Source organism: Plectropomus leopardus, chromosome 12 (genome assembly GCF_008729295.1).
Source record: "Plectropomus leopardus isolate mb chromosome 12, YSFRI_Pleo_2.0, whole genome shotgun sequence".
In the NCBI taxonomy this organism is placed as follows: domain Eukaryota; kingdom Metazoa; phylum Chordata; class Actinopteri; order Perciformes; family Serranidae; genus Plectropomus; species Plectropomus leopardus.
The window spans coordinates 13710398-13735794 of record NC_056474.1 but is presented as its reverse complement, the minus strand read 5'-3'; the positions used below and the strand labels follow the sequence as shown (position 1 = coordinate 13735794).

The 25397-nt window shown below is 39.8% G+C and overlaps 1 protein-coding gene across 1 annotated transcript in view; it reads right to left on the bottom strand.

The window, feature by feature from the left end:
- The window catches only part of clcn2a (chloride channel, voltage-sensitive 2a), a 45184-nt gene that overhangs the window by 1520 nt on the left and 18267 nt on the right, over positions 1-25397 (bottom strand). The window contains exons 3-24 of the mRNA XM_042496982.1: positions 21181-21312; positions 18235-18363; positions 17749-17882; positions 17316-17396; positions 15036-15059; positions 14475-14553; positions 12624-12749; positions 12004-12088; positions 11504-11605; positions 9940-10042; positions 7901-8056; positions 7749-7818; positions 7544-7654; positions 5758-5971; positions 5450-5583; positions 4388-4632; positions 3877-3988; positions 3198-3244; positions 1914-1982; positions 1263-1301; positions 1066-1170; positions 659-745 (exon numbers count right to left, since the gene is read on the bottom strand). Coding sequence (XP_042352916.1) covers positions 659-745; positions 1066-1170; positions 1263-1301; positions 1914-1982; positions 3198-3244; positions 3877-3988; positions 4388-4632; positions 5450-5583; positions 5758-5971; positions 7544-7654; positions 7749-7818; positions 7901-8056; positions 9940-10042; positions 11504-11605; positions 12004-12088; positions 12624-12749; positions 14475-14553; positions 15036-15059; positions 17316-17396; positions 17749-17882; positions 18235-18363; positions 21181-21312 — 2384 coding nt within the window. The remainder of the gene's footprint in view (positions 1-658; positions 746-1065; positions 1171-1262; positions 1302-1913; positions 1983-3197; positions 3245-3876; positions 3989-4387; positions 4633-5449; positions 5584-5757; positions 5972-7543; positions 7655-7748; positions 7819-7900; positions 8057-9939; positions 10043-11503; positions 11606-12003; positions 12089-12623; positions 12750-14474; positions 14554-15035; positions 15060-17315; positions 17397-17748; positions 17883-18234; positions 18364-21180; positions 21313-25397) is intronic.

Below are 25397 nucleotides of genomic sequence, written 5' to 3'. Positions count from 1 at the left end.
GACAAAAAAATTAAGTACCACACAAAGTACCACTCGGCATGGTGTAGACGTCTCCCTGCTCCAACACAGCTGATTCAAATGATCAGCTCGTTATGAACTCCTGCAGCTGCTTGATAACGAGCTGATCATTGAATTCAGCTGTTACAGCAGAGAGCGATCTAAAATATGCAGCACAAATGGTCAGAGTTCCTGCAGCTTAAGACAAGTTAAATTTAAGACTTTTGAATGACACTCAAATAAATTTAAAACCAATTTTACAATAATGAAGATTTAAGAAAAAAACAAAACATAAACCCACATCAATCACTTAGGGTTAGGAACAATTTTGTCAAAATGTTTATTCAATAAACATTTTGACAACATTGTTCCTTGTTGTAAGATCAACATTTGGACAAAATAATTTTTTTTTTTAAGTTCAAAAGTTGGACGATTTTTTTTTTAAGTGCTGAAAACAAAACTGAAAACCTGCTACATGATTTCGATTTAACAACGCAATGTCATTAAAAAAACAAGATAAAATTCTATTTTTTTGAATCAAATTGAAGACTTCTGACCTAAATGCCATTTAAGACTTTTTATAGATCCAGTGGGACCTGAGGAGAGGTTTGGAAAACGCTGATACACAGGATACGAACAGTTGAAGGAAACACATGCACACCTCTTTGAGAGAAACCACTCCAACCAGACGTCCCATGCTGGTCACATAGGCGTGATCCAGACCCAGCAGAGAGAAGATAGTGTGAGTCTGTGGAGGACGAGAGATGGGTCATGGCCTGGATACGGACTCAGAGGGGGGCATCATTTGCATTTTAGATCAAGGTTATAGAAATGATTATATGGAACAGACAACATAGTTTTGCCTGTTGGAAAAATTAAAATGTTTAAATGATCCACTTGTAACAGGACTAAATGAGGTAACTGCTAAATACACTTTATGAAATAAAAAAAACAGTGGTGAAATAAAAGCTTTCAGGACATTTATTTTTTAATATTCATATCAAATGATGAAGAAAACAGGCTACTGTGGTATAAAGGTCGATGTTATATCGGGGATTTTGTTTAAACCTTATGCAGAGATGTTTGCTCCACCAGCTGGAAGGGAGCGGGATCAATCTTGCAGTTCTTGAAATCCACCGGCTCGTCGAGCTGCTGCTCCTCCCACTCTGCTATCTGCAACGAGACGGGTGACAACACACTGAAACCTCTCAACTTTTGAGCTGTAAAACTCATTTTTGTGCTTTTTTTGATAGTGTGGGTCTCACATCTGATGGGGTCATGCAGTCCTCCACTTCAGTAGAGTCCTAAAAGTCAAAATGGAGTCAGATCTACATTGTCGCTGTTTGTACACACACAAAGTAAGATTCACACAGTTGTGTACACTAAATAGTGTACAAACACATACACGTAACACAGCAATCTGATGGGTGATTTGTTTGTTGGTGTCAGTGTAGTGTGTGAAATGCAGAGGTGTAACCCAATAATAACTTACAGGGAGAGTTTCAGAGGTAAAGGTGAGAGAAACATTTGGTTTATGGGTGAAACAGTGAACCCAGCACCCAAAAAACTATACTGACAACACCAATAACACCATTAACTGTGACAAATGAAACACAAAACAAATCCTCCAAAACACACGATGACAACACCACACGCAGAACGAGCACTAACAGAGTGAGAGCTGATGAAACATTTTAACGCTGATGTTGAAAACATGATGAAATTGTTACTTCTTAAAATAAATAAAATAAAAAAATGCCCCATCTCTTTCACACACACTTTCTCTTGCTCTCTCTGCAAAGCCACTCTAATGCTTTGACTGGTGCACCATAAATATTTTGGTCCAGCACTCACTACGTGTGTGTCGCAAGGCAACGGTTACTAAGCAACAGTCTCTAGGCGGCAGACAATCTTACCGCCATGGAGATCCTCACTCGTTTGGGCTTGGGCTTTCTTTTTTCAGGAGGAGCCGGCCCAGCCGGGCTCTTCCAGCCGGGGAGAGAAGGCATCAACACAACATTAACACAGCATCAGCGAAACTGGACAGTTTTACCCGCAACACTGGATCCCAGTCTGACTTCTACTGGGAGAGGTCCCGAGATGTGAGCACAATGTTGCTGAAAGGGTATAATTACTACACCAAAGATGAAGGCGAGGGCACAAAATCTGTACATGAAACCCCAATGTTAATGCAACATTGGATACACTGCCAGAAAAAAAGGTATTTGAACAGCGTACATTTTAACATTTTTTTTTCTAGCACTTTGTGTCATTTTGCTTTTCCTGCTTGTGTATTGTGAATGCTGCTATGTGTGTTTTTTGTGTGTATTTTTTTTGTAGTTTGAACATGCTGCTCTTAACTAATTGTCCCTGGTAGGATAAAGTTGTTAAAGAAAGTTAAAGATTATGGAAGATCCAGTAATTGTTTACCTGCAAGTTGAACTTTTTTTGTTTCATGCACCACTGAGCAACTTTGATAGGAATGACTGGCCTCTAACACTGTATCCAGTTTTCTTTATACATCCATGGCTACAGTTCTTTCAAGAACAGACGAAGAATAAGAGAGCGAAGATGATGCATTGTAGTAAACTCAAAAATTTCAAGCATCGGAAATGTAACTTTTAGGTTTTTTTTCACAAAAACAGCGCCGTGCCAAATAGCTATCTGTTAGCAAATGACACGTACAATGTAGCATTATTAACGGACGCAACTATGTTGTGGCGATTATTGCTGATGACTCAAGGAAGAGCAATGTCAAGTGTGAGGTTTTTAGATATAAGGCCAAGCAAACAGGCACATTTTTAATGGCCACTGCACTATTTGATAAAATGTAATAGATGTTTTAAGTTAAGAAACGTCTGTGGGGCAACATCAAAAAGTCAAACTGGAGTGCTGTCCGGTCTTCTCCAAGATGCTAACACGTAGGATGTTCAAAGACGTTTGACTGGCAGTGAATGTGTGTAGTGACTCACAGAAGTTTTAAAACAAAACGCCACAGCATGAGATCACACAGGAAAACCCTGCTGCCTGTGGGTGGATCCTGCCCGTCAGCAGGAGGAGGAGGAGGAGGAGGAGGAGGAGGAGGAGGAGGACGGCATACGCGTGGACTCAGAGAGAGCACACACACCCACGTATACGATGTCACATTCATACAGTTCACTTGCACCCACGGATACATTGTATCTGTCTTTCTTTCTCACCTCTAGCAGCTCCTGGTCTTGGTCGGCACAGGAGAGGGTCTGAGAGCCTCAGAGAGAGGAAAAAAATAATCTGTTTTTAACCCTTTGAAACCTGGATTGCCATCAGTTTTTTTGGCTACGTTTTCACAAGCATTTTAACCTTGAAAACCTGAACAAACTGGTTTGATTTCTCTTGAAAATGTGGGCATAAAGGAAACGAGCAATAAAAGATGTCCTACAAATTGCAAGAAATTAGGAAAAGCTGACAGAAAATGAACTGAAAATAATAAAAAAATACAGTAACGGTAAAAGAAAGAGAAAACCTTATAAGAAAAAAAATTTTAAAGGAAAAATGTGAAGGAAACTAACTATAAATATATATTTGCTATTATTTATATTAACATTTATAGCACCTTTTTAGGTCATTTTCTTGTTTTCATTTATTTATTTAACCATTGTATTTTTGCTTATTTTCAGGTAATTTTCTTGTAACTTTTTAAGTAATTTCTTGCTAATTTGAGGCAATTTCTTGTTAATCATTGTCTTCCTCCCATGTTTTTCAAAGAAATCAAGCCAATTTTCCCAAATGCCAATTTGATAAATGATTATTTTCAATCTGATTAGTTTCAATTCTCAGTATCGCATGTCAGTGTTCCTATGTGTCTTAATATGTATGTTTGCAGCGATGTAAAGTACATACTATTTGGCGTCTCTGTGTCGCTGATGGCGGACACAGTTTTCAAGGCAGACTTCAGAGGAAGTTGAACATTGGAAACCACCGGGCTGAAGGAGGAAGACTCCTCTGTGGAGATCTACATGGAAAATATATTAACAGAGGAAGCCAGACACAAGCATGCATGCACGCACACACAAACACACACACACACACACACACACACACACACACACACACACACACAGCCACAGAAAAGACATATACGAGCACATGCACATAAACAAACAAACGGCACAGGTAAGGGCACAGACGACAGAGACACAGAAGACACATGTTAATGTGAATGTAGAAATAAAGGACATTCATACAGTTAACAGTAAACACTTACCACGACAGCTGTCCACAAACTCCATCTGTGCCTTTACCTACTGCTACATGCTTCACACATGCTGATCCACTTTTACTCTACCGCTACAACCCAACCCAAGCCAGACTTGGCCCCAGCCCAGCCCTGGCGCCCCCGGACGCCTCACACCTGTTGGGTGCTCACCAGGAAGCGGACCGCTTGGCGAGCGCTGGTGTTGGTCGAGGCGTTGATGTGGGTGTGGGAGCATGGGGAGCTGGGAGTGCTGTCGGTGGTCAGGCTGGGCAGGTGATCGTGGGTGCCGTTGTCCTGTGCCAGCTGGCGGAGGTACTCGAGCCTCCGCTGGTGGCCCAGCTGAAGGGAGAGCAGCGACTGAAGCTGCAGGCGCTCTATGGAGCCCAGCAGGATCATGGAGTCTGAAGGACGAAGAAGAAAAAGGTGACAGGGAATTTTAAGAAGGAGAATGATATAAATGTCAGTCCCTCCACAATTTTGTACGCTGCTTTTGTGATTTTTGTGGAATAAAATGCCTGATTTCATAGTAGTAGTATGCCCTCTTTCTTTGTTATTTTGCTTTGTTGTGTTTTGGGAAACCTTCCGTAAAACCTTGGCCAAGGGACTATAGATAAAAAAATAGCCTATAAATTGTGTATTCATAAATTTACACTGTCCCTTTTCAAATAAACTAAACTTAAACACACATAGAGAGGGGAGCGGATCAATACACTGCAGGCAGCTCTACTGAAGAGATATTTTACCTGTTTTAAATATTCAAATTTGTGGTAAAATTGCAATGATTGGACAAAATTGCAAGGTCTCGCAGAATTCATGGGGTTTGGCTGAATTTGCATGAATTGTTGTGATTGTAACATTGAGACTGAAATGTGGCAGACGAAGCTCACAGACGTAACGGGGATTTGTTGTATGCCTGCACGACCCCTCCATCACGGCCTCAGTGAGCTGTTCAGACAAAACTTATGTAGTCTAACGCAACAGCACAGCAATATATCCTGACTTCATGAAGGTTGTAAATTCCCCTAAAACACCTATCCGAAGCTTAAGTTAACTGAATCAGAATCAGTGATAGTGTTTCTCTAATTAAGTTTCAACTCACTGCAATACTTTTTTTGTCTCTGCCTGAATATGTTCTTGAAATGGTGCTACAGGTGACTAGAACTGGGACTTATTAGCTGGAAAACACAAGATTTATTTTATTTTTTTCCAAATTCTTACCGCTGGACTCAACCAGGGCCAGTGTTTTGAGATGACCAGTCAGCAGCATCTCCTGCAGATCCCGATAGCAAGAGTTAAGAGTGATGAAGCGCACGTCCCTGACCATGATGTCCTCCACACGGATATTATACTTCCTGAAACATGGAAGAGCAGAGGAAGTGATGAGAAGGTGGAGCAGAGAGATGTGGATACAACAAAGGGAAGGAAATGAAAGGTAAGGGGAGGGGAGATACGAAACAAAAGAAGGCACAGAATCACTTGGAATAAAGAGTAAAAATGTAAGGGACAGCTCCATCCTGAAGACTCACTCGTGATGCCCCATGCCCAGCTCAGGCAGATAAGGGAGTTTCTTGATGCGTATGATGGAGTCGTACAGTGATGGTTGGAGCGACTGGGCCACGGCATTGGCCAGGATCACAGCGATCATCACAGGCAGGATGTGGGAGATCTGACCAGTCAGCTCAAACACTATGACTGCTGTGGATACAGTGTGGGTGACTGCTCCAGACAACGCTGCAGCACCTGTGTAGGAGGGAATTAAAGAAAAATCTTTTTCTGTCTTGTCTCTTTAAAATCCATTCATACAATTTAATAGAGGAGATCAGGCATCTCTTTTTTTAATCAGGATTAAACATTAGACTGTGTAAGATGTGATGTTGAATGTGTGAGCTATCTGTGTGTTATCAATCAGAGAAGATTTTCTAGCAAGACAGCAAATCCAAATCAGATTTTCTGCAGGATGTCATGCTAATTCATAACATTTAGCTCCATCCTGTCACGCTAACCAGTGAGCCACGACCACGGCAATTTTGTATGGAACGATTTTCTATTTTACTTTGGTCCAAAATGTGATTCAATTTAAGTGGAATCAGTTTTCATCAGTCATATTCTATAACCGGTAAGAAGTGACAGAAACGGCTGCAGCTGTGCAGCGGGGATGACTTCAATAACAAAGCAGAGAGGAAAAGTGAAAAGTGGCCTGGAAATTAGTTATCAAGGCAGATTAGATACAAAATGGTGAATTTAGTGCAAAACGAGAATAACCGCCTCTGAATTTTTTGCCTCCCCAAACCACTCAAGTTGCAGTTAGTTTTCATCTGAGTATGAAAATGTGGGCGCTTCACACACATTTTCCCACAGCAACACAGGAGATCTCAGTATCTGGCCAGATGTCTCCCTTTCTGTTCATGAGATATAACGTTGAGTAACAGCCAAAAAAGTGTTTTTGCGAAACATTATGATGTCACTTTGAAATTGACCTTAAATATAATATATTATTAGATATAAAATATAATCACTTTATCATTATATCCTGTTAGACACGTGTGAAATTTTTATAATTCATAATTATTAAAAAAATTATTAATTTATGACCAAAAACATGTTTGTGAGGTCACAATGACCTCACTGACCTTGACCGTATACCATCAAATTCTTGTTCTTAAATCCAATTGGACGTTTGTGCCAAATTTGAAGAAACTCCCACAAGGCCTTGAGATACTGCACTTAACGTAAATGAGACAGATGCTAGGTCACAGTGACTTTGACCTTTGACCTCTAAAATCTAATCAATCCATCGTTGAGTCCAAGTGAACGTTTGTGCCAAACTAGGCAGCGCTCATCATATATACAGTACATCGAGATTCTGTAACTGTATTGCTTATTTCTTGCCTCAAATGTTTTCAGAAACATGTTTAATATTACCATTTAATTGTAACGTGATCTGGCCGGCCGCCATTGTTTCACACGGACGATTCCACGTGACGTCAGACGTGCTGCACTCTGGCTGATGTAAGTTTTCTACCTTTTGAGCAAGAATACACCTTTTTTTTCAGTTTTCTCTCGTCATGTAGCAATTCCAAAAGTATTTGTGTCTTCCTACTGCAGAGATGGCCTAGTTTTATGTGCAGGCTTTCTATATATCAGTGAAATACTTCTTAAAGTCCAAATGGACGTCTGAGCCAAATGTGGACAAATTCCCTCAAGGCGTTTTCGAGGTTTCGTGTTCACAAGAACCGGATGAACGGAGAACCTGAAAACATAATGCCTCCTACTTGCTATCACAGGCGCAAAGGTATAAAAAACAGAACTCACCAACCACAGCATAACCGCCGGGAACTATGGGATACACGCTGCCGTCAGCATGTATGCCATCAGGAAACATGGCTGCCATGATCTCTCCAACAAGTCTGCCAAATGCTGCACCTGTCCGTCACACACAGATAGAGGAAGTTATTTAAAGAGGTTCTTTATTACCACTGCAGCAGAAACGTCAGAAAACACAAAAGATTTGATTCACCGATAAGAAAAACTGGCATGAAGGCTCCGCAGGGAACAGGCATGGTGGTGGCCACGGCGGACATCCAGAACTGAGACAGAGAGACAAATGTGAGACGAATCGTCAAGTCATCAAATTTTACAACTTTGTCTCGACACATGTCGCAGGCCTACCTTCATGATGATGAAGAGGATGAGTGTGATGAAGACGTTGACCTGTGGATGTTTCCAGGCGTGGTGGTGGCTGATGTAGTCAAATTCCTCCGCCACGCCCTGGCGGCACCACGTGCGGTTGTCGAAAAGTGCGACCAGAGACTCATGCTGCGTCAGCTGGCGGGGTGATATGAGAGAAAGGTTAGCTGAATGTTTGTTTGTTATTCCACCAGACTTGACAGACGTGTGTAAGAGGCCAGAGACGTTAGCAGTAAAGGCCGTGTTGACATATACAGTACGTACCTGGAGATCGCTGCTGCATTTTATACAACTGGTATTTTAATTGTTTTATTGTTGAATAGTTTGTTTTCAGAACATCCCATGACTCCCCTAATGATAACAATAATGATCCACTTCAATCATCCTGGTAAATAAAGTGTACTGAAAGTGTACTGAATGGAATGAAAGTTTTTTTTTTGTAATATGCGCACTGCAAACTCAATTTTAAGTTCCATTTTGAGAGTTATTGAATTTTAAATGATGACAAAAATAATAATAAAATAAGAGTAAGATAATTCTGAGTATCCTGCTCCTTAATAGAGTCTTAATAGAATCTCATGCTTTACAATATCACAACCTCAGATCACAAATGGACTACAAACAGAAACCAGAAAACTTCCAAACAGTGGCGTGTCAAATCATAGCATCCACAATAATATTGGTATTATTTTTAATGTGATAAGAACAATTCATACTGTGACAAAAGCAACAATATGTTGGAGGAATAATAGCAGCGCATACAGGCCCAGGTAAAGAGAAAACAACTCAGTTATACACACACACACACACACACACACACACACACTTATGGATATAAGACAATGTTTTGTATTTGTTAAAGTAGATGTGTAATTTTTGATAGATTTTATTTTGTTGTAATATTTATATTTTATACAGAATCTGAATCTCACTATGAGTAACTGTTGTTTTTTACAAACTAATGAACTGAGAGATTATTTTCCGCAGTTTTTACTGAATATTTGAGGGCGAACTCTATTTATGTTGACAAATATAAACTTATAACACTTGTTTTATACATATACATTGTATGGTCTTAAAGTTAACAACAAAATAATTTCAGTATTTCTGTCACATCGTCGAGAATATCTATCGCAAAAATACCCTGAAATATTGTGATCTTATTTTACAGACATATCGTCCATACCTACTTCCGATACAGAAAATCTTGTCCTGTAGCCTAAAAATTCTGCGTACATATGCAGATATCTGTTGATAGAGATTACCTGCTTTATAATACAATTTCACTTGTTTCAAATATTGTCTAGAAACAAGTGAAACTTTCTTAATGCCAGTGCAGCCGCTTGTCTTATTCTGTTTCGTGTCAGTATTCTTTCAATAAATGAGCGCCACTGTCTGAAAACTGCACAGGGCAAATAAAAGTTATTCTCTAAACTCAGACAGACAGATGTTTTGAACATGTTTTGACAGTCTGAAAGTCACACAATGAATCTAAATGGCTTGGATCATTGTGCATTGCGACAGGTGCACAGGCAACACCAGCACAAAAAGCATGTGCTCTGCATCTCTAAAAAAAGCTTGAACTACATTTCACTTTATTGTGTCTATTGTCAAATGTTTGCAGTGGCAGAACAATGTGTCTGGAGTATCTGCCTAATCTGAACCAGAGGCTTCTTTCTTTGTTTTATTTTTGCACAAATACTGCAGTGTTGCATCAGCCAATTTTTGTATTTCGCAACTTTAAATATTCATCAACTGAGTTGAAAAGAATAGAAAATGATAAGACTGTGTTAATAAGTGTCAATTTTCAGTTGCAATTATTAAAAAAGGTATTTAATTTCTCTTTGTCTTTATAACAGGAAACATGGGAGCTATTGAACACTTTATGATATCATGTTAAAAGGAGCACAAAATGACCCTCAACCTGACACCAACTCTCACTTCATTTAAAATTAACATCAATCACCCAACAACAGTCGAGGCTTTCATGCTGTCAGAGGAGTGTGAAAGTATTTTCTCACCTGTCCGGCCATGAACTGCCCGAAGCCCGGAGGGAACGTGAGAGTGGAGACCAGCAGGGTGACAAGTGCGGGATACACCAGGCGCCTGACAGGAAGAGATGGACTGCGGGGTCATTAATGGGTGTGCTTGTCACACTGTGTGTGCATACTTGATTTCTGGGTGGTGAGAAACTATAAATAGCTCCCTGTGATGTGTGAAACTGACCCAATTCATACAAGGACTTTACCTACATTCCCCTATATTACATTAACACTGAGGCCTGAGACTCCAAAGCCAATTTTAAACACAAGTTTAGGGGGATGTGAGCAGGACTTTGATTCTTCTTGGATTTATTTACAGTTTAGTGGCTTTTCTAGATGTGTCTCGATATTTATTTTAAGAGCTCTCTATGATATTCAGAGCATTAACATAGCAGCAAACAACTATTCGCTATGTAAAGATATGGTGACGTAATCGCCTCGTGAGCAAAGAATACAGTCATGCTGCTTCTGTGTGTGCCGTAATCCGAGCTTCTCTGTCTTTTGTTGTGGTAGATTTCCGGCCACTGGCTAGCTAACCACCACCGCTATGCACTGTGCTCATACGATGATTACAACTAATATTGGGATGACGGTGTCGCAGAAGCAGTTTTGTCTGTAAGTACATTTCATTTTAACAGTTTTAAGCCTGTTTCTTAACAGCATCATCACTGTTAGCCATAGCAGTAAATGCATGGTGCTAGCCAAGCTACCACCTAGCATTAGGTTAGCATAGGGTTATCTTCAAATAAGATCTTGTCCAAATATCGTCACTTCCGGCTCCAAAAACAAAAGATGTCAACAGCCAAAATGCAGAACTCAAGGCTTCAAAACACAAGTCCACAAACCAGTGGGAGACATCATAGCTGCTATTATGTCCATTACTTTATACAGTCTATGGCATTCTTGCTGCTGGTTAAGCCATCTCCATGTTGAGAACTGTGCGCAGACAACCTCTGACTACGCTCTGAACATCATAGAGAGCTCCTTTAAAGGAGTAATACAATATTTAGGAAATATGTTTATTTGTTTTCTAGCAAAGTGTTAGATAAGAAGACTGATACTCTCATATTTGTCCGTTAGCCAGTTAGCTTAGCACAAAGACAGGATACAGGGGATAACAGCGAGCCATTTTCTCTCCCAAAGTGACAAAAGTCACCTACCAGAACCTCTAAAGCTCAAAGGTATTTGTTTATCTTGTACTGGCTATTTTCACAAAAAACAAAGTGTAACAATGACAAGTTGAGCCAAGCTAGCGGTCTCCCCCTATTTCTCATCTTTATGCTAAGCTAAGCTAACACTCTGTTGGAAGTGGCCTCCCACTTAATGTACAGACAGAAAGTGATATCCATCCTCTTATTTTACTCTCCTCAAATAAGTGAATAAAGGCCTTCCTCAAAATGTTGATCCCCGAAAGTTGGTCTGGCTGAAAGCTCGCTAATTAAATAGGATTTTTATACTGAATTGAGTGTGCTGATGCAATGTTTCCTTCAGTTTGATCAACAAAAGTGTTTAAGCTGTGTAACATCAGAAATCAGATACTCACTTCCTCAGCAAGAACTTGTTGATCATCTTCTGTTTCCTCATGCACTCCACAATCAGGCGGTTCAGGTACACAAACAGAGCACCACCAAAACCACAGGCAATCCTACGGACACACAAAGACACACCGGTTTGGTAGAACATCTCAGGACAAAACAAAGCAATCTCACTGCTGCTAAAAAACAATTTAACTGCGCCTGGTTAGGTCACTTCTCTTGGGTTCTTTGACAAGAAACCAACTTCTGTTTTCATTTTTCACCATTAAAACAATCTGGCATCAAACAAATCAAATTTGTAATGTGACCATGTCGATACAGCTTCTATTTTCAATGAAAAGAGTAAAAAGTTAATTTCATGCCCGATTCTTCGGATACAAATCAACCTTCAGACTCTCAGTAGGAATGTGACCAGGACAAGATTACATAGAGACTCTGATCTCTTAGGTGCCAAACTGCTCTGGGATCAGGGGTTTAATGTGGCGTCAGTACAGAGAAACACACTCACCCGAGGATGGCGAACGCTGGGAGCTCCTGAAGGTCAAACGGGAAGTCAAGACGGAAACGGGTCTTAAAGAGAGCAGTGATGGTCTCTGGGGAGAAAAGGGATTGTTGTCACTCTGTGTACACTGCACAGCAATATGTCCATTTGTTACAGATGCTAATGCAAGAGGTATTCAGTAAATTATTATTTTTAAGTTACCTAATATTTTGAGCTTTTTGAATACAATATCAGAAAAAAAGGTTAATAAAAATCCCACCTCCAATGTATACGCATTTTTAGGACAATTAAAAGATTGATTTAAGACATTTTAATGCCAATTCAGGCTTGAATTTGAGACTGATGGACTCAGTGCCTTTTAAGACTTTTTAAAGATCCACGGGAACCCTGTAATATTGACCATTGCCCCATTAAAGTGATTAGTAATGTAAAGCATAATATAACTCAAATGACATTCCCTAACTTTTTTCAGGAGATCATTTTGAGACATTGTTTATTTTCAATACAGACAGCTAGGGAAAAAACGCACACCAGAGCAAAACCACAAAGACAAACAGATACACAAATACAAAAAACAGTTATTAAAAATGAGCAATAAGGTCATAAACAAATTGTTTGTCCCTTACCTTCCTCCTGGTTCCACACTGCCAGCACTCTGAATATGAAGGCACTGAAGGTGGCAGCAAAGAAGCCCCTCCAGTAGTTCCTCACCGCAAAAAATGTTGAAGTGACCTCAATACTGAACAGCACCCCTGCAATGTACAAACAAACATAAACAGACACTTCAATAAAATAAAATAAAATTCAATAAAATTCAATAAAATGGTTCAAACAGCCAATATAGAAAATGGCCAAAATAGAAATTTGAACATCCACATTTCCATGACAAGTTTGCATCTCAATCTTTTCCTTTTGTATTGCATATTACGCACATTTTTTATTCACTCATTTGTAGTGTGTAACAGACAGTTATATTGGTCTACTTGTATTGTGATGTTTGTGCTGCCCTCTCAGGTCACTCTTGCAAAAGAAATTTAATCTGTATTTGGTTAAATTAAGGTTTTGTACTTAACATGCAGATGTAGATCATATGATACAATTTGAAAGCTGCAGAATGGCTACTGAGTGCAACTTTTGTTTTTTTTATCCGTTAGGATTCATCATTTTAAAAAAACGGGATAACACATACAGGGATCTGAAACTGTGTCTCAACTCCAGTTGTTGCTTACTTATACCTGCTTTTTTGAGTGCATAAGTGTGTTCACACGCTGCCTCCGAGGCTGACAAATTAGGCCAATGCGTTGGTGCCAAAAACTGCAGTTGTTTGAGTGGCCACTTGAGGCTGGATCCAAAACAGAGTAAATCCCAGTAGACCCCTTTGTTAAAATGCCCAACTTTAGAGCAGAAATAAGCATGTTTACAGCCTGGTTTGGTCTCTACAGCTAACTAACAACTGTAGGGGAGGTCAGCAAGGTGTCACTGCACTCAGACACGCTCAGATCCACCCCTTGCTCTTCCACAGCTCCAACTTCTCATCCAAACAATGTCCCTTCCACCTCCAAAAAAACCAAGATAGTGACAGCCAAGAAGCCAAACTCAAGACTCAAATGGTAGTCCACCTAACAGTGGGTGACATCATGGTAGCTATGCCCATTATTTATACAGCCTGTGGTTTTTACTGCTGTATTTTCTGTTGTAGAACAAGCTCTGTTAACCACAGACCTTATTTCGGGCATCTAACCAAAAACTAATTCAGAAATCCCAATGACCTCAGGACGAGGGAACCAAAAGAGCAAAAATGCTAACTCATTACGGGGTTTTAGGACTCATTACTGAAGCACTCTATTAAGAACAACAACAAGAGGAACAAGACCAAGAACAAGAAGAACAAGAATAAGAGCAAGAAGAAAAAATGAGAACAAAAAAAGAAGAAGAAAAACAAGAAAGACAAGGAGAGGAACAAATAGAATAGGAAGAACAGGAAGAAGAAAAACAATAAGGAGAGAAATAAGACAAAGAAGAAGGAGAACATGAAAAAAACGAGGAGGAAAAGAAGGGCGAGAACCAGAATGAGAAGAACAAGAAAAAAAATCCAAGAAAGAGGAAGAACAAGAATCACAAGAAGAAGATATCTAATGTTGTGATTGTCATTTCTGTTAAGTGCAAGAAAGCCATGTTCAGTTTGGGACAACACAACACTGTGTACTGACGGTAGTTTTTGATTTGAAACACAAAATTGGATCAGAGGGCACATTTTGACATGACAGTGACTCTAAAGGAAAGCCCCTGAGAACAATGTGAAACATCGTCTTTGAGAACAGTCGCTGAATCAAAACATGTTAGACGTATGGACTGACCAAGATTGGCAACCACTCTCCTGCTAGTGGGACACATATTCTCTTTATCTTATTAGCTGCTGTAATTATCTACCATAATTAGATACCATTCAATCAGAGGCTGCAGCCATGTTGTCTTACCTCCAATAGGGGCAGCGAAGCAGCAGCCCACACCCACCGCACAGGCAGCCGACAGCATCTCCGTGTTCCTCAGCTCGTTCTGTCCGACAAGAGTCAGATATACACACAGGTAGACACACACACACAGCCATGCATTCAAGCAAATACACACACACACATTCAAATTCCAACAGGTGTACGCGTGCGTGCCACAAACACACAACAAATGCATTTCTCGTGAAAAATCAAAGTCACCAACTGTTCACAAATGCAACAGTTTTACTGTGAAGCTGCCGCTGTATCTTTTCACATTCGAAGAGATTACACAAACGGATGATGGGAAATGGGAGGCCATAATTGAAAACCCAGGATTGAGTGTTGGAATCGTGGGAATGAGATGTTTGTATAGAAGCAAAGACGGCACAGATCGATGCCTCGCTGCGACGGTTCACTGAACAGCATCAAACAGCGCAGACAAATGGAAAAGCATCAATCTATTTCAGCTTCTGAAATGGACAGCATGGATTATTAATGTTGATGAAATTGCCAATAAAGAAACTATCTGGCTCGTGCATTTCATACCTTGCTCCCCTCAAAGGGTTCTTCCTTTAGCAGTGAAAGTGGGAAAAGAAAGACAGAAATATGTGTGAGAGCGATCGGTGCGAGTGTTAGAGGTTACCTTTCATTTCTGCTCCTGGAGGACGTCCAACTTATTATCCAAACCACACAAAATCAAACAAGCGGCGAATGAGCTTCAGCAAACACAGTCTTGATTCAGCAGCGAACTGAATTAACATTTTCCCAGACTGATTACGTTTAATGGCTGCACAGTCGACCCCCTGGACTATTTCAGGCTTTCTAACTGTGCTGACTTGAGGTTTTCTTCCTCCTCATCACTGCAGTCTATCTTGCTCCGTACTGATGGAGAGTGATGTTGGTGCTGCTGGAACATGAAGGAGGAGCACAGCACACTGAAGTCCAGGGTGCGGCCTCACATGAGTGAAGGTGAGAGTATGTCCTGAGGATTGGCAGAAAGTCAAGGAAACATCAAAGACTTTTTAAAGAATAACCAGGACTGTGTGTGTGTGTGTGTGTGTGTGTGCTTTTCTTGCCGCTTCAAACTATTGAAGACCAAAGGGAAAGACACAAAGATCAAGAAAAATCCTCCCATGTGGGTAAATGTTGCTCATCCTCATTTCTTCAAAGCGACTATTTAGCTACAAAAAGTGAAAGGATTAAAGGAAGAACCCATCCTGCAATACTTTAAATCTGTTTTTAAAAATCACAGTAACTGGCTCTACATAAAAGAGATGTCATGTTGAAATGTTTCCACTCCAAAGTCATCATTCTGACTGAAAAAAAATGTTTTCAACTACTTAAATCATCAGTGTTAAAAGCATATCGATCATTTAAGGGTCGAGCCGGGATTGTGTGCACACGGCTCTCAACATGGAGGCGGCTAAGCTGCCGATTATTAGTTAACTGTGCTAACAATGCAAACAGTGCTGACAGAGTCAACAGTATTATCTGGGGGTACACCTGAAGGAGGGCGCCATGCTTACACAACGACATCATTCAACCACCATGGGTTGGGACGGTGTTATCAGCAGGAATTAGCTAATCAGTAGGAAATGCATGTGGCTCTTGATGGGCGACCATGGTTCTATTCAACGTTTCTGCCTCTTAAAAGAAAGTTTTTCCATGTCTCTGTCGCAGAGTGCTTGGTCATTAGGTTAATAGCTGCGTTTCTGTAAATTAAAGACAATGGTCTATACCTGCTCTGTATGAAGGGTATCCAGAAATAACTTTTGATATGTATAAACTAGAATTTCTGCCTCACAGTTGTATGCCTCCGCACACCAGTCAAGTTGTTCTTATAGCGGATGCTTCACACATCTTAGAAAGGTGGGCATCAAAGATCAGTGTCAGGTATTCGGTATGCGACCAAATGTCACCCCTTCTGTTCCTGAGTTATGGCATTTACTAAAGACTAGAAAATGTTTTTGGGGTACATTATGATGTAAAGTTGGATATATAATGTCATCCATTCTTCCTTAGTGAGAAATTTTGTCATAATCAGCATATTTGTTCTTGAGTTACGGCCACAGACATGTTCTGTAAGGTCACACGGACATTAACTTTTGACCTTCAAACACCTAATTCCTCTGGCCATGGCAATCGCTGGCGCAGAGGCGAAATAAATTAATCTTAGTTGACACATGGCTGGACAATCTACCACAACAAAGAACAGAGAAGCTTAGATTACAACACACACAGAGAAAGTGTCACGTCGCCTCGGGACGCTAAGAATGACTATTTATTTATTTAACGATTTTTTTTTACTTAATTAAAGGTACATGTTCCACCTTAGTTAAAATATGGAGGCGTTTTATGAAATTACTAGAAGGGGAGAAGGCTACAGAAGTCTACTTGTCTTAATGCTTTGATGACAACATAATTATATATATTTTCATTTGCTGTTTCTTCTGGACCAGCAATAATTGTATAGGTAGCATTTTCATACCCTGATTATTTATTTTAGATCTTAAAATCACTCAATGTGATGTTCTGTCATAGCATTTTTATCAAGATGATACCTTTCAATGAATGTTCTGTATTGTACCATACTTGTTTTCAGTTTTTGTTTTTGCTGTACTACATGCAGTGTAAAAAGTCAAACAAAAATACTTGTTTAAAAAAAAACATTTCTTTTACTTTAATATCTAAGAGAGCACATTTAGTTGGTAAATGTTTCAGTTAGAGATAAAATCTGTAAAAGTCCTTCAAGGTTCAGTAACTCATTTATGCATCAGTGAGCCTGTAAATCTGCATTTCTTTCTTAAATATGGTTACTGTCCTTACCATGTAAATCCCTCCGAATAGAGTAGCCATGACTTTGCTCAGGAGAGCAGCGCACAGACTGGCAACGTGAACGAAGGGGCCCTGAAAGGGAGGATGGAGAGAGATAAGGATGTTAGTAGACAGGATGTGACTGAAAGCACATTTTAGCAGAGCATGCTGCATTCAGGTTCACGGTCAATATTCAAAAACCTCGCACGATTACAGCCTGCTCAGATTCAAATTTATAACCCTCCAAATGGGGAATGCAAGTATTATTAGCAGTAAATCCCTTTTTTAATTTTCGCAGGCATGACTTTAATGAGACCAGAAGAAGCAAGATTATTATATCCTCCCCGACAGGAAACTTCAAAAACTGTCAAGCAATCTGTCATGTGTAATTTCTGCAGCCGAGAAGAGTAATGGGAAGAGGTGAAGAAAAAAGTAAACCCTCAACCTCCTTCCCCAGAGGCATCCCGCTTCCCAGAGCACAGGTCAGACCGATGACTTTGGCCACAAACGTCTTGAACGTCAGGTACTCCTTCAGGACCACCCCCCTCAGTATCGTCTTCATCTCAGGAATACCCGAACCTGGGGCACGAAAGAGAGGTCAGGTGGGATGATGAAGTGGGGAGAAAAGATGAGTTGAAAGAAAGCAATTACAGAGAGAGGGATGAGGGGAAGAAAAAAGAGCGAGGGAGCTGATTGATATTCATATAGTTTTCTGTATGCACATCTCATCAGAGGTTTACTGTACGGATCTCCTGCAGATGTGACCACTAAGACACATACAGTACAGTGTGTGTCCTTGGAAGACTTACGCTGCATCATAGAGCCAATAACATTATCCAAATACAGAAATACGTCCAAGACTTAGAGATACGAATACACATGTTTATGCATGACTTATTTAAATGCATATAACCGTGTGTGTGTGTCTTACCCACAGCCTGAGGCGCCAGTATCTGTGTGAATCCTGCTGAGAAAGTGATGAGCACTACAGGGTAGGTGACCCAGGCGATGTACTGCAGAAGCATGTTACTGTCCAGTCCACCGTACATCCACTTCTGTGCTGCACACACACACACACACACACACACACACACACACACACACACACAACTTCATCTCAGTATAATGCAGTAGAAAACAGTTTCTCATCAACCGCATTTATTCATCCGATTCCTCTGCTCCTCGATGCCCTTTGACCTCCCGTCTCTGCCTCATTCATGAATTTTACTTTACCTAAAGCAGCTTGCAGTGTTCCCACATCTCAAAAATGCAGCACAGTTAAATAGTTGTAATGGGGCATAGCACGGTATGAAAACTTTCATCATCCAACGTGTTAAATCACACTGTCACATTATTTTTCTCTTATTTGAATACATTGGATTCAAACTCAATTCAAACATAAATCCAGCTTGTTGGCATACATGGAGGGAGACACAGAACACAGGGAGAAAGTTAAGAAATGTACAAAATGGTTAAAAAAATGTTGCACATCAGCGCATATTGGAGCCCTGTTGCATCAGCTGCTACAGAAAATAAATGTGACATTAGATAAAAAATGTTACTGTTAGGACCTGTCAAGCTCCCTGAGTCATTCGTTTTTCCTCCCTGTGTTTTCTGTTTTATTTTGGTAACCATTTTTGACTTTTTTTTTCTGTGACTGTTGACTGTGGGACCTGAGCCTGATTTAAGACCCTAAAATTTTATCCACATTTGAGAGTCTGCTTTTTTTTCCAGGTTGTGCATGCCAGTTACATAATATGAAAGGTTATCCTCAGAAGATAACCGTAACAATTGATTTTATAACACAAAACAAATTCTGTGATTTTTCCAAAACTTTGCAAGGGGTGGGAAAGCGGGGGCGTGCTTCTGCCACTCAATTTTTGGCAGGTATACACGCTATTCACAAGCTATTTGAGATAAGAATGCCAGGAGAAGAATATTTTATTTATTTGGAGTAACATAAGTTTTTTTTTAAATCATAGTTTAATATTTGCTATGTTTTACTATAAAGTATGAAATGTGCTACACAAATAAAATTAACTAAAAATCTGTACATCATTTTGAAAAAAACATGATGCCTCTGTGGAGCTTACATCCTGTTTTGTGTGTAATTGATTTCCAGTTGTATTCATTAGTCTGAGACCATAAAACAACATAAATTGCTTCATGCTGATTTCAGCTGGGTGTAGCACTATTGCCCAAGCATAATTTCCCCCAGGGACGATAAAGCACATCTTATCTCACAGAATGAATGTTGAGCTGATACATCTGTAACAATTGAATCTATGTTTTAACAATTAAGCTGCTCTAAAAGCAATTTAAACATCCTAGCAATGAATACGTTCTTCAATACTCTTATTTACTCTTAAATACTATTAGGCGATCAAGAACATTTACTAAATTATATTACATTTTTATTGGAAGCAGCATAGTAGGTCAAACAAAATGGTTATCCTGACTATTATCTGAATTATACAAAGTTGAAGGTTTTGTTTTTTTTTTGTAAATAGAAGATTTGAGAAAACATATGAGGCTGGAGCCTCAGAGGCTCCACCTCGCTCCACCTCTGGCTTAGGCTGGTGGTTCACAACCTAAAGAAAACCCCTCTTCAAAGGGTCATGAGACAAATCTAAGGCGTCGTCAGATGATGTATTGAGTAGGAGAGATGAAAAAAAAAGTTTTGCTACACAACCTTGGGTTATTTTTTTTTATGTGTGATTATTTTTGGACTTCAAATTGTTATTAAAATGAATTGATATGTAACAATACATTGTTTTTAATAAGCTTGTAATGTTTTTTGTACAATGAATAAATAATAAATAGAAATATTAAAATGAAAAATAAGAATAAGAATAAGAATTTAAAAAATAACAGTTGCTGCCAAAAGAAGCGTAGTGAAAGGTCAGTCAGCAAGACTCTTTTTATGCTTATTTCATTCACAAATTTCTCTGCTCCTCTCCGGCTCCCACTCTATCGGCAGACATAGATGTGACCCGAAAGTAATCCAACCAGATTTTGCCACAATCTCCCTTAGCCAATCATAGCTCTGCTGTCAAATTTTACAACCAATCTCTTCTCCGCTGCCGTCAGTTGTCTTTGCAGGACAAACAGACGTGACCTCCTCATTCACCTCCAGTCTGCAGCTCATCCATGCTCAGTCCTGCTCCTCATCACACCATCCTCGTCCTTCAGCCGCTCTCCACCTCCACTGCTAGAGTGTCTAGACTCCATCAGGGGAATATTCCTAAAATAACCACGTCATCTCTACCAACTAAATATAATAAAACTGCAGCTGTGTAAAAAATACATTTTCCTCGAGTACAAGTGTAAACTGTCAGCTGTTATACCTGCTCATATACTCATGGATATACATTCAACCTTCAAAAAAAATACACAGCTATGATTCTCTGTTGTTATTTTCATTATTTACAGATATTTTATTGATGCAAGAGAGAGGGACTAAATCTACTACTTATCTGTATAGGAGCGTGCTGTTTTGTCTTTGAACTCAGGATTTTCTTTGTCGTTAAATTAGTTTGGACGCCTGGAGAATTAATTCAAGTGTCAGTGTTAAGATGATGAATTGGATTCTTTGTGCGAGTAAAAATCATATTTATTGATCCTTTAAATATTAATGAAAGCCACTTTGTTAGCTATCTCCAGATATGTATAACTCTGCGGCAGATTGACAGTCAATTTGTATTAATATTTTAAAATGTACCTTCACACCTGACAAGGCCTTTTAGCTGTTTGCTGTAAAGCTTGGCTCCCTGTGGATTTAATACTTTCAAAGAAAATCCCTTCATTCATTGCCCATGTATCCATCTGTCTTCTTAGCTCTTCCCTCTCTCTTTCTGGCTCTCTGTCTCTTTCCTACCTTCTTGGCAGAAGGCGATGGCGTAGTCCATGACCCAGCTGACCAGAGCCATAAGCAGCCCCAGCAGAATGAGGAAGATCCAGTCCTCCCCCACCCGCGAGATCAGGAACTTCTGGCAGCGAGACGCACACACTGAGGGAACGGAGACAGAAGGACAAAGAGGAAAAGCAAAAGTAAAATCTCTGAAATCAATCCTGAAGGTGTGAAAAGAGACTGAAGAAAGAGTTTTATTAGTGTGAGACCGAAGAGAACCAACTGTGTCTGTGAGAAGAAAGAAGCGAATATGTCGTGACGGGAGAGGAGATGAATGGATGGATCCAGGCCAGGGAAAGCAACAAAAGCAATTCAAAGTGCTTTATGTACTTAAATGCATTAAATAAATTCTTATTTGTTTGTTTCCTTGTTCTTCATTCTGTGTGATTTTGATTATTCTATTGTTTTTTTTTTATTGTTTTACTCTATGTGCTTTAGGCTGTTTGCCTTTGTTTCTATTCTCTGTGCTTTGATTGCTTGTTTAGATCGATTTTATCAGTTGTTTCTTGTGCTCACCTGTGTAAGCTGTAAAGCACTTTGGGTTGCCTTTATGTATGAAATCTATATAAATAAATTTGCCTTGCCTTCCTTTGCATATTGGACCCTGGGGCTACATTTAGTTTGGACTCAGTTCACAGACCAACAACCAGATTAGAGTTTTTTTGTGGTAAAATGCAGTCAGAAATGTATTTTGTTTCTGAACTACTGAGAGATTTAAAGACAAAATGTAGCAAATTACGGTCTACGGTTCTACTCTGGTGACATCATTGTGACAGATTTTGGGAGGCTATACCTGAGGAAAAAACAATACTTTAGTCTAATTTAGTAGAAACACAAGTGTCAACAGGGGTTTATCAATATTAATCTTCTGACAAATAAAGAAATGGAGAAAAATGAACTACTGTTCTCAAGCTGTGTGAATAAAGGATCCAATTTCAAATGAAAAACTAAAGATGAATGATGAATTACAAAGACAGTGAGTACAGTGGACGGACAGATATAATCTATTTACCCGGCGAGAGTGAGCAGTGACAAAATAATAACAAACTAAAGAAGCTTATTATGTGGTGAATATGCTGAGAGTGAGGGCATCGCTTTATCTTCATCCGCCTCAAATATGAAGAATACAGACAAAACAAAGCTGGGTCACGGTTATAAATTCTGCCATTACATTATAATCTATAACTCCGAGCTGGGTCAGCTAAAAGAAGCATCACTGGACTCATTTCTTCCCTCTTGTCTGCGGACACTGCCAAAGCCTGGAATTCACTTCAACATCCAGAGCATTCATAGATGTGCCCGTCCCCAGAGACGCACAAAATGTGCTACTAACACATTTACCAGATCTATATTTCTTAAAAATTGTTTTTTTTTTTTACTGTCCTGCTTGGAAGTTATATAGTGACATTTGGCACATAGAAAACTGTCGGGTTTTAGGAGAAACAACGAGAGCAACAGATGTGATGATGACGGTAAAACAGGGTGAGGGGAAAGAGATAAATAAACAGAGAGAGACACAGAAGACAGTGATCAGTCAGTATTACTGTCCATACAAAGAATAAAAACACCAATGACTTGACGCTATGAGTATTGTCTTCCTAACCTTGGAGGTTATTAATTTGTGTCCTTCATTACATCATTCTTCCAAAAATATTAACTAGACCACATCACTGTTGTATGTCTTCACACACCGGTGAACTCATGTCTGTAAAAAACAGATGCTTCACACACATTTTTAATCCAGCAGCAAAGATCTTTACAATCAGCTAATTCAAAGTGGACACCCAAGGTTAGGGTCACCAGTTCAGTATCTGACCAAGTGTCTCTTGTTCTGTTCCTGAACTATGATGATGAGTAATGGCCAGAAACGTTGTTTCTGCAGAACATTATGATGTCACAGTGAAGGTGACCTTTGACCTTTCAGATATAAAATGTCATTATTCATCAATATATCACATTAGAGACTTGTGATATATAGAGATTTTTCCTAATTAGCACATGAATTCACAATTCACATTTTATGGCAAAAAAAAAGTTTTGTGAGGTCACAATGACCTTGACCTTTGACCTTCAACTACTAAATTCTAATCGGTTCATTTTTTTACCTCAATTTGATGTTTGTATCAACTTTGAGGAAACTCCCTCCAGACATTCTCGAGATATCGCGTTCATGAGAATGAGATGGATGCGAGATCACAATGACCTTTGACCTTCAAAATCTAATCAGGTCAGAGATATCACGTTCACAAAAATCAAATGGAAAACCTAATTTTTGCAGCCACAAAAAAATATAATATTGATACTGATGAAACTTATCCTTTAAGGCTGAAATGAGTTTCAAATTTAAACTTCTGCATCTCAGCATTTTGCTCAAGAAAAGTTTAAAAAAAGCTTTAAAAATTAAAATGAATGGCACCAAATTGTTTCTAAAAATCAAATAAACATATAACATGTGACAAAAATCACTCAGACACATTGTTATCCCCCTAATCCTTTACTTAACTCTCATAGTTGTACTTTTCTTTACATTTGTCAGATGTGTGTCTGATAAAAGGCCTCACTGAACAGGCCTGAGGGTACATCCCTGTCTGTGTGTCGACTGTGTTTGTCCATATTGTTACTGTGTGTCACTCTACAGTTTGTATGATGTCGCCCATGTGGATATTGTATGCTGCTGAATTTGCTGTACGTGTACAGTTCTTGGAAAAATAATCTCCCCTTAGGGACAATAAAGTCTAATTTTATGCTGCTTGTACAATGTTTATAATTATAGTTAAAAAAAAGAAAGGTGCTGCTTTATGTTCACGAACATTTCTTGTTTGAAGGACATTGCTCCTGAACAGATATAATAAACGATAAACTAGAATAAAAGCCAGACATTGCGACAGACTTTCTATTGCAGGATTCAGGTCACGGGGGGGATACTGAGACTCCCGAGGGAGGTGGGGCGCAACTGTGTGTGCATGACGGGACGAGCTGCCCGGCAGCCAGGCCACCTGCTGGATGGTGAGCTGCCAACAGACAACGTACACACGCAAACCCACTACACAGACGACTCACACCACAGAGAAACAATACAAGATAAATCTATCTGTTCAGATTAAACTGCCATGTTCTTCACTGGATCTATATTTTTTATTTCACAGTTCATTGGACATTCCCATGTGAACGAAGCTGCAGCTTCTCCTTCTTTGTTCCTGTGTCTCTCACACACTTCTCGACTGGCACCTGCACATACTTCCGTACTTGGCTCGCGCTCACATCCGCAGGCTCAGCGGCGATCACAGATGTCTTCTCCTGATCCCGTTATAAAAATCACCCCCAACGCCAGACATTTTCTCCACCTCTGCTAGTTCTGCATTGCATCACCTGAAGCCAACAAGCTGTAATCAGGAATAATACCTAGAAACACGGGATATTTCTCACCTACAGTGAGTTTATTCAAACTAAATGCATAACACGGGACATAATACATATCATGATGCTGATCCTGGGAGCAGATCTAAGTACCGTCAGCTATAACACCCCAGAAAGATTCACTCTATGAGTCAATGTAAGCGCAGTGAGGCAGTGCATGTTTTTAGCTCGCCATCACGACCGCAAGCAGAGCCCTTGGCTGCATGTGTAGGCTGCCTTGTTTAAAAGCTGTGGCTCCAGTTACTGATCTCAACCGAGGCACACACACACTCGTAAGTCCATCACCCACAGAGATGATGTTCCCACACAGATACATGAGCGGCGGAAAACACTAAAACTCCCACTTTCACCCAATCTGAAGGTTCTCTCCTCACACATTATTTAACGGGACAACAGCAGAACACGTCCAGCCTGAGCGTCTATCTAAAGACAGGTCTAAAAATACAAACACAGCTTGATCTATGAGCACACGGCGCACAGACAGCGAGCACACAAATCACTCAGGCTGGCTCCTGATCTGAGAGTGATTGTTTTAAATGGCGTCTATTACAGCGAGTGAGCGAGGCAAGGCTGATATAGTGTAGCGTTCACCTATGGTGCAATGTATCAAGCTTTAATCAGATCACTAGTCACAAGGGCAAAGAGGCAGAAATGGAGCCAAGAAAACAGCCATGTTGGCTCACTTGTGCAAACACGTGTGAAAACAAACTGCTGTTCTCTGTGCTTTCCTTTTCTCACTTCTACTGAGCTATATCCATCTTTCTTTC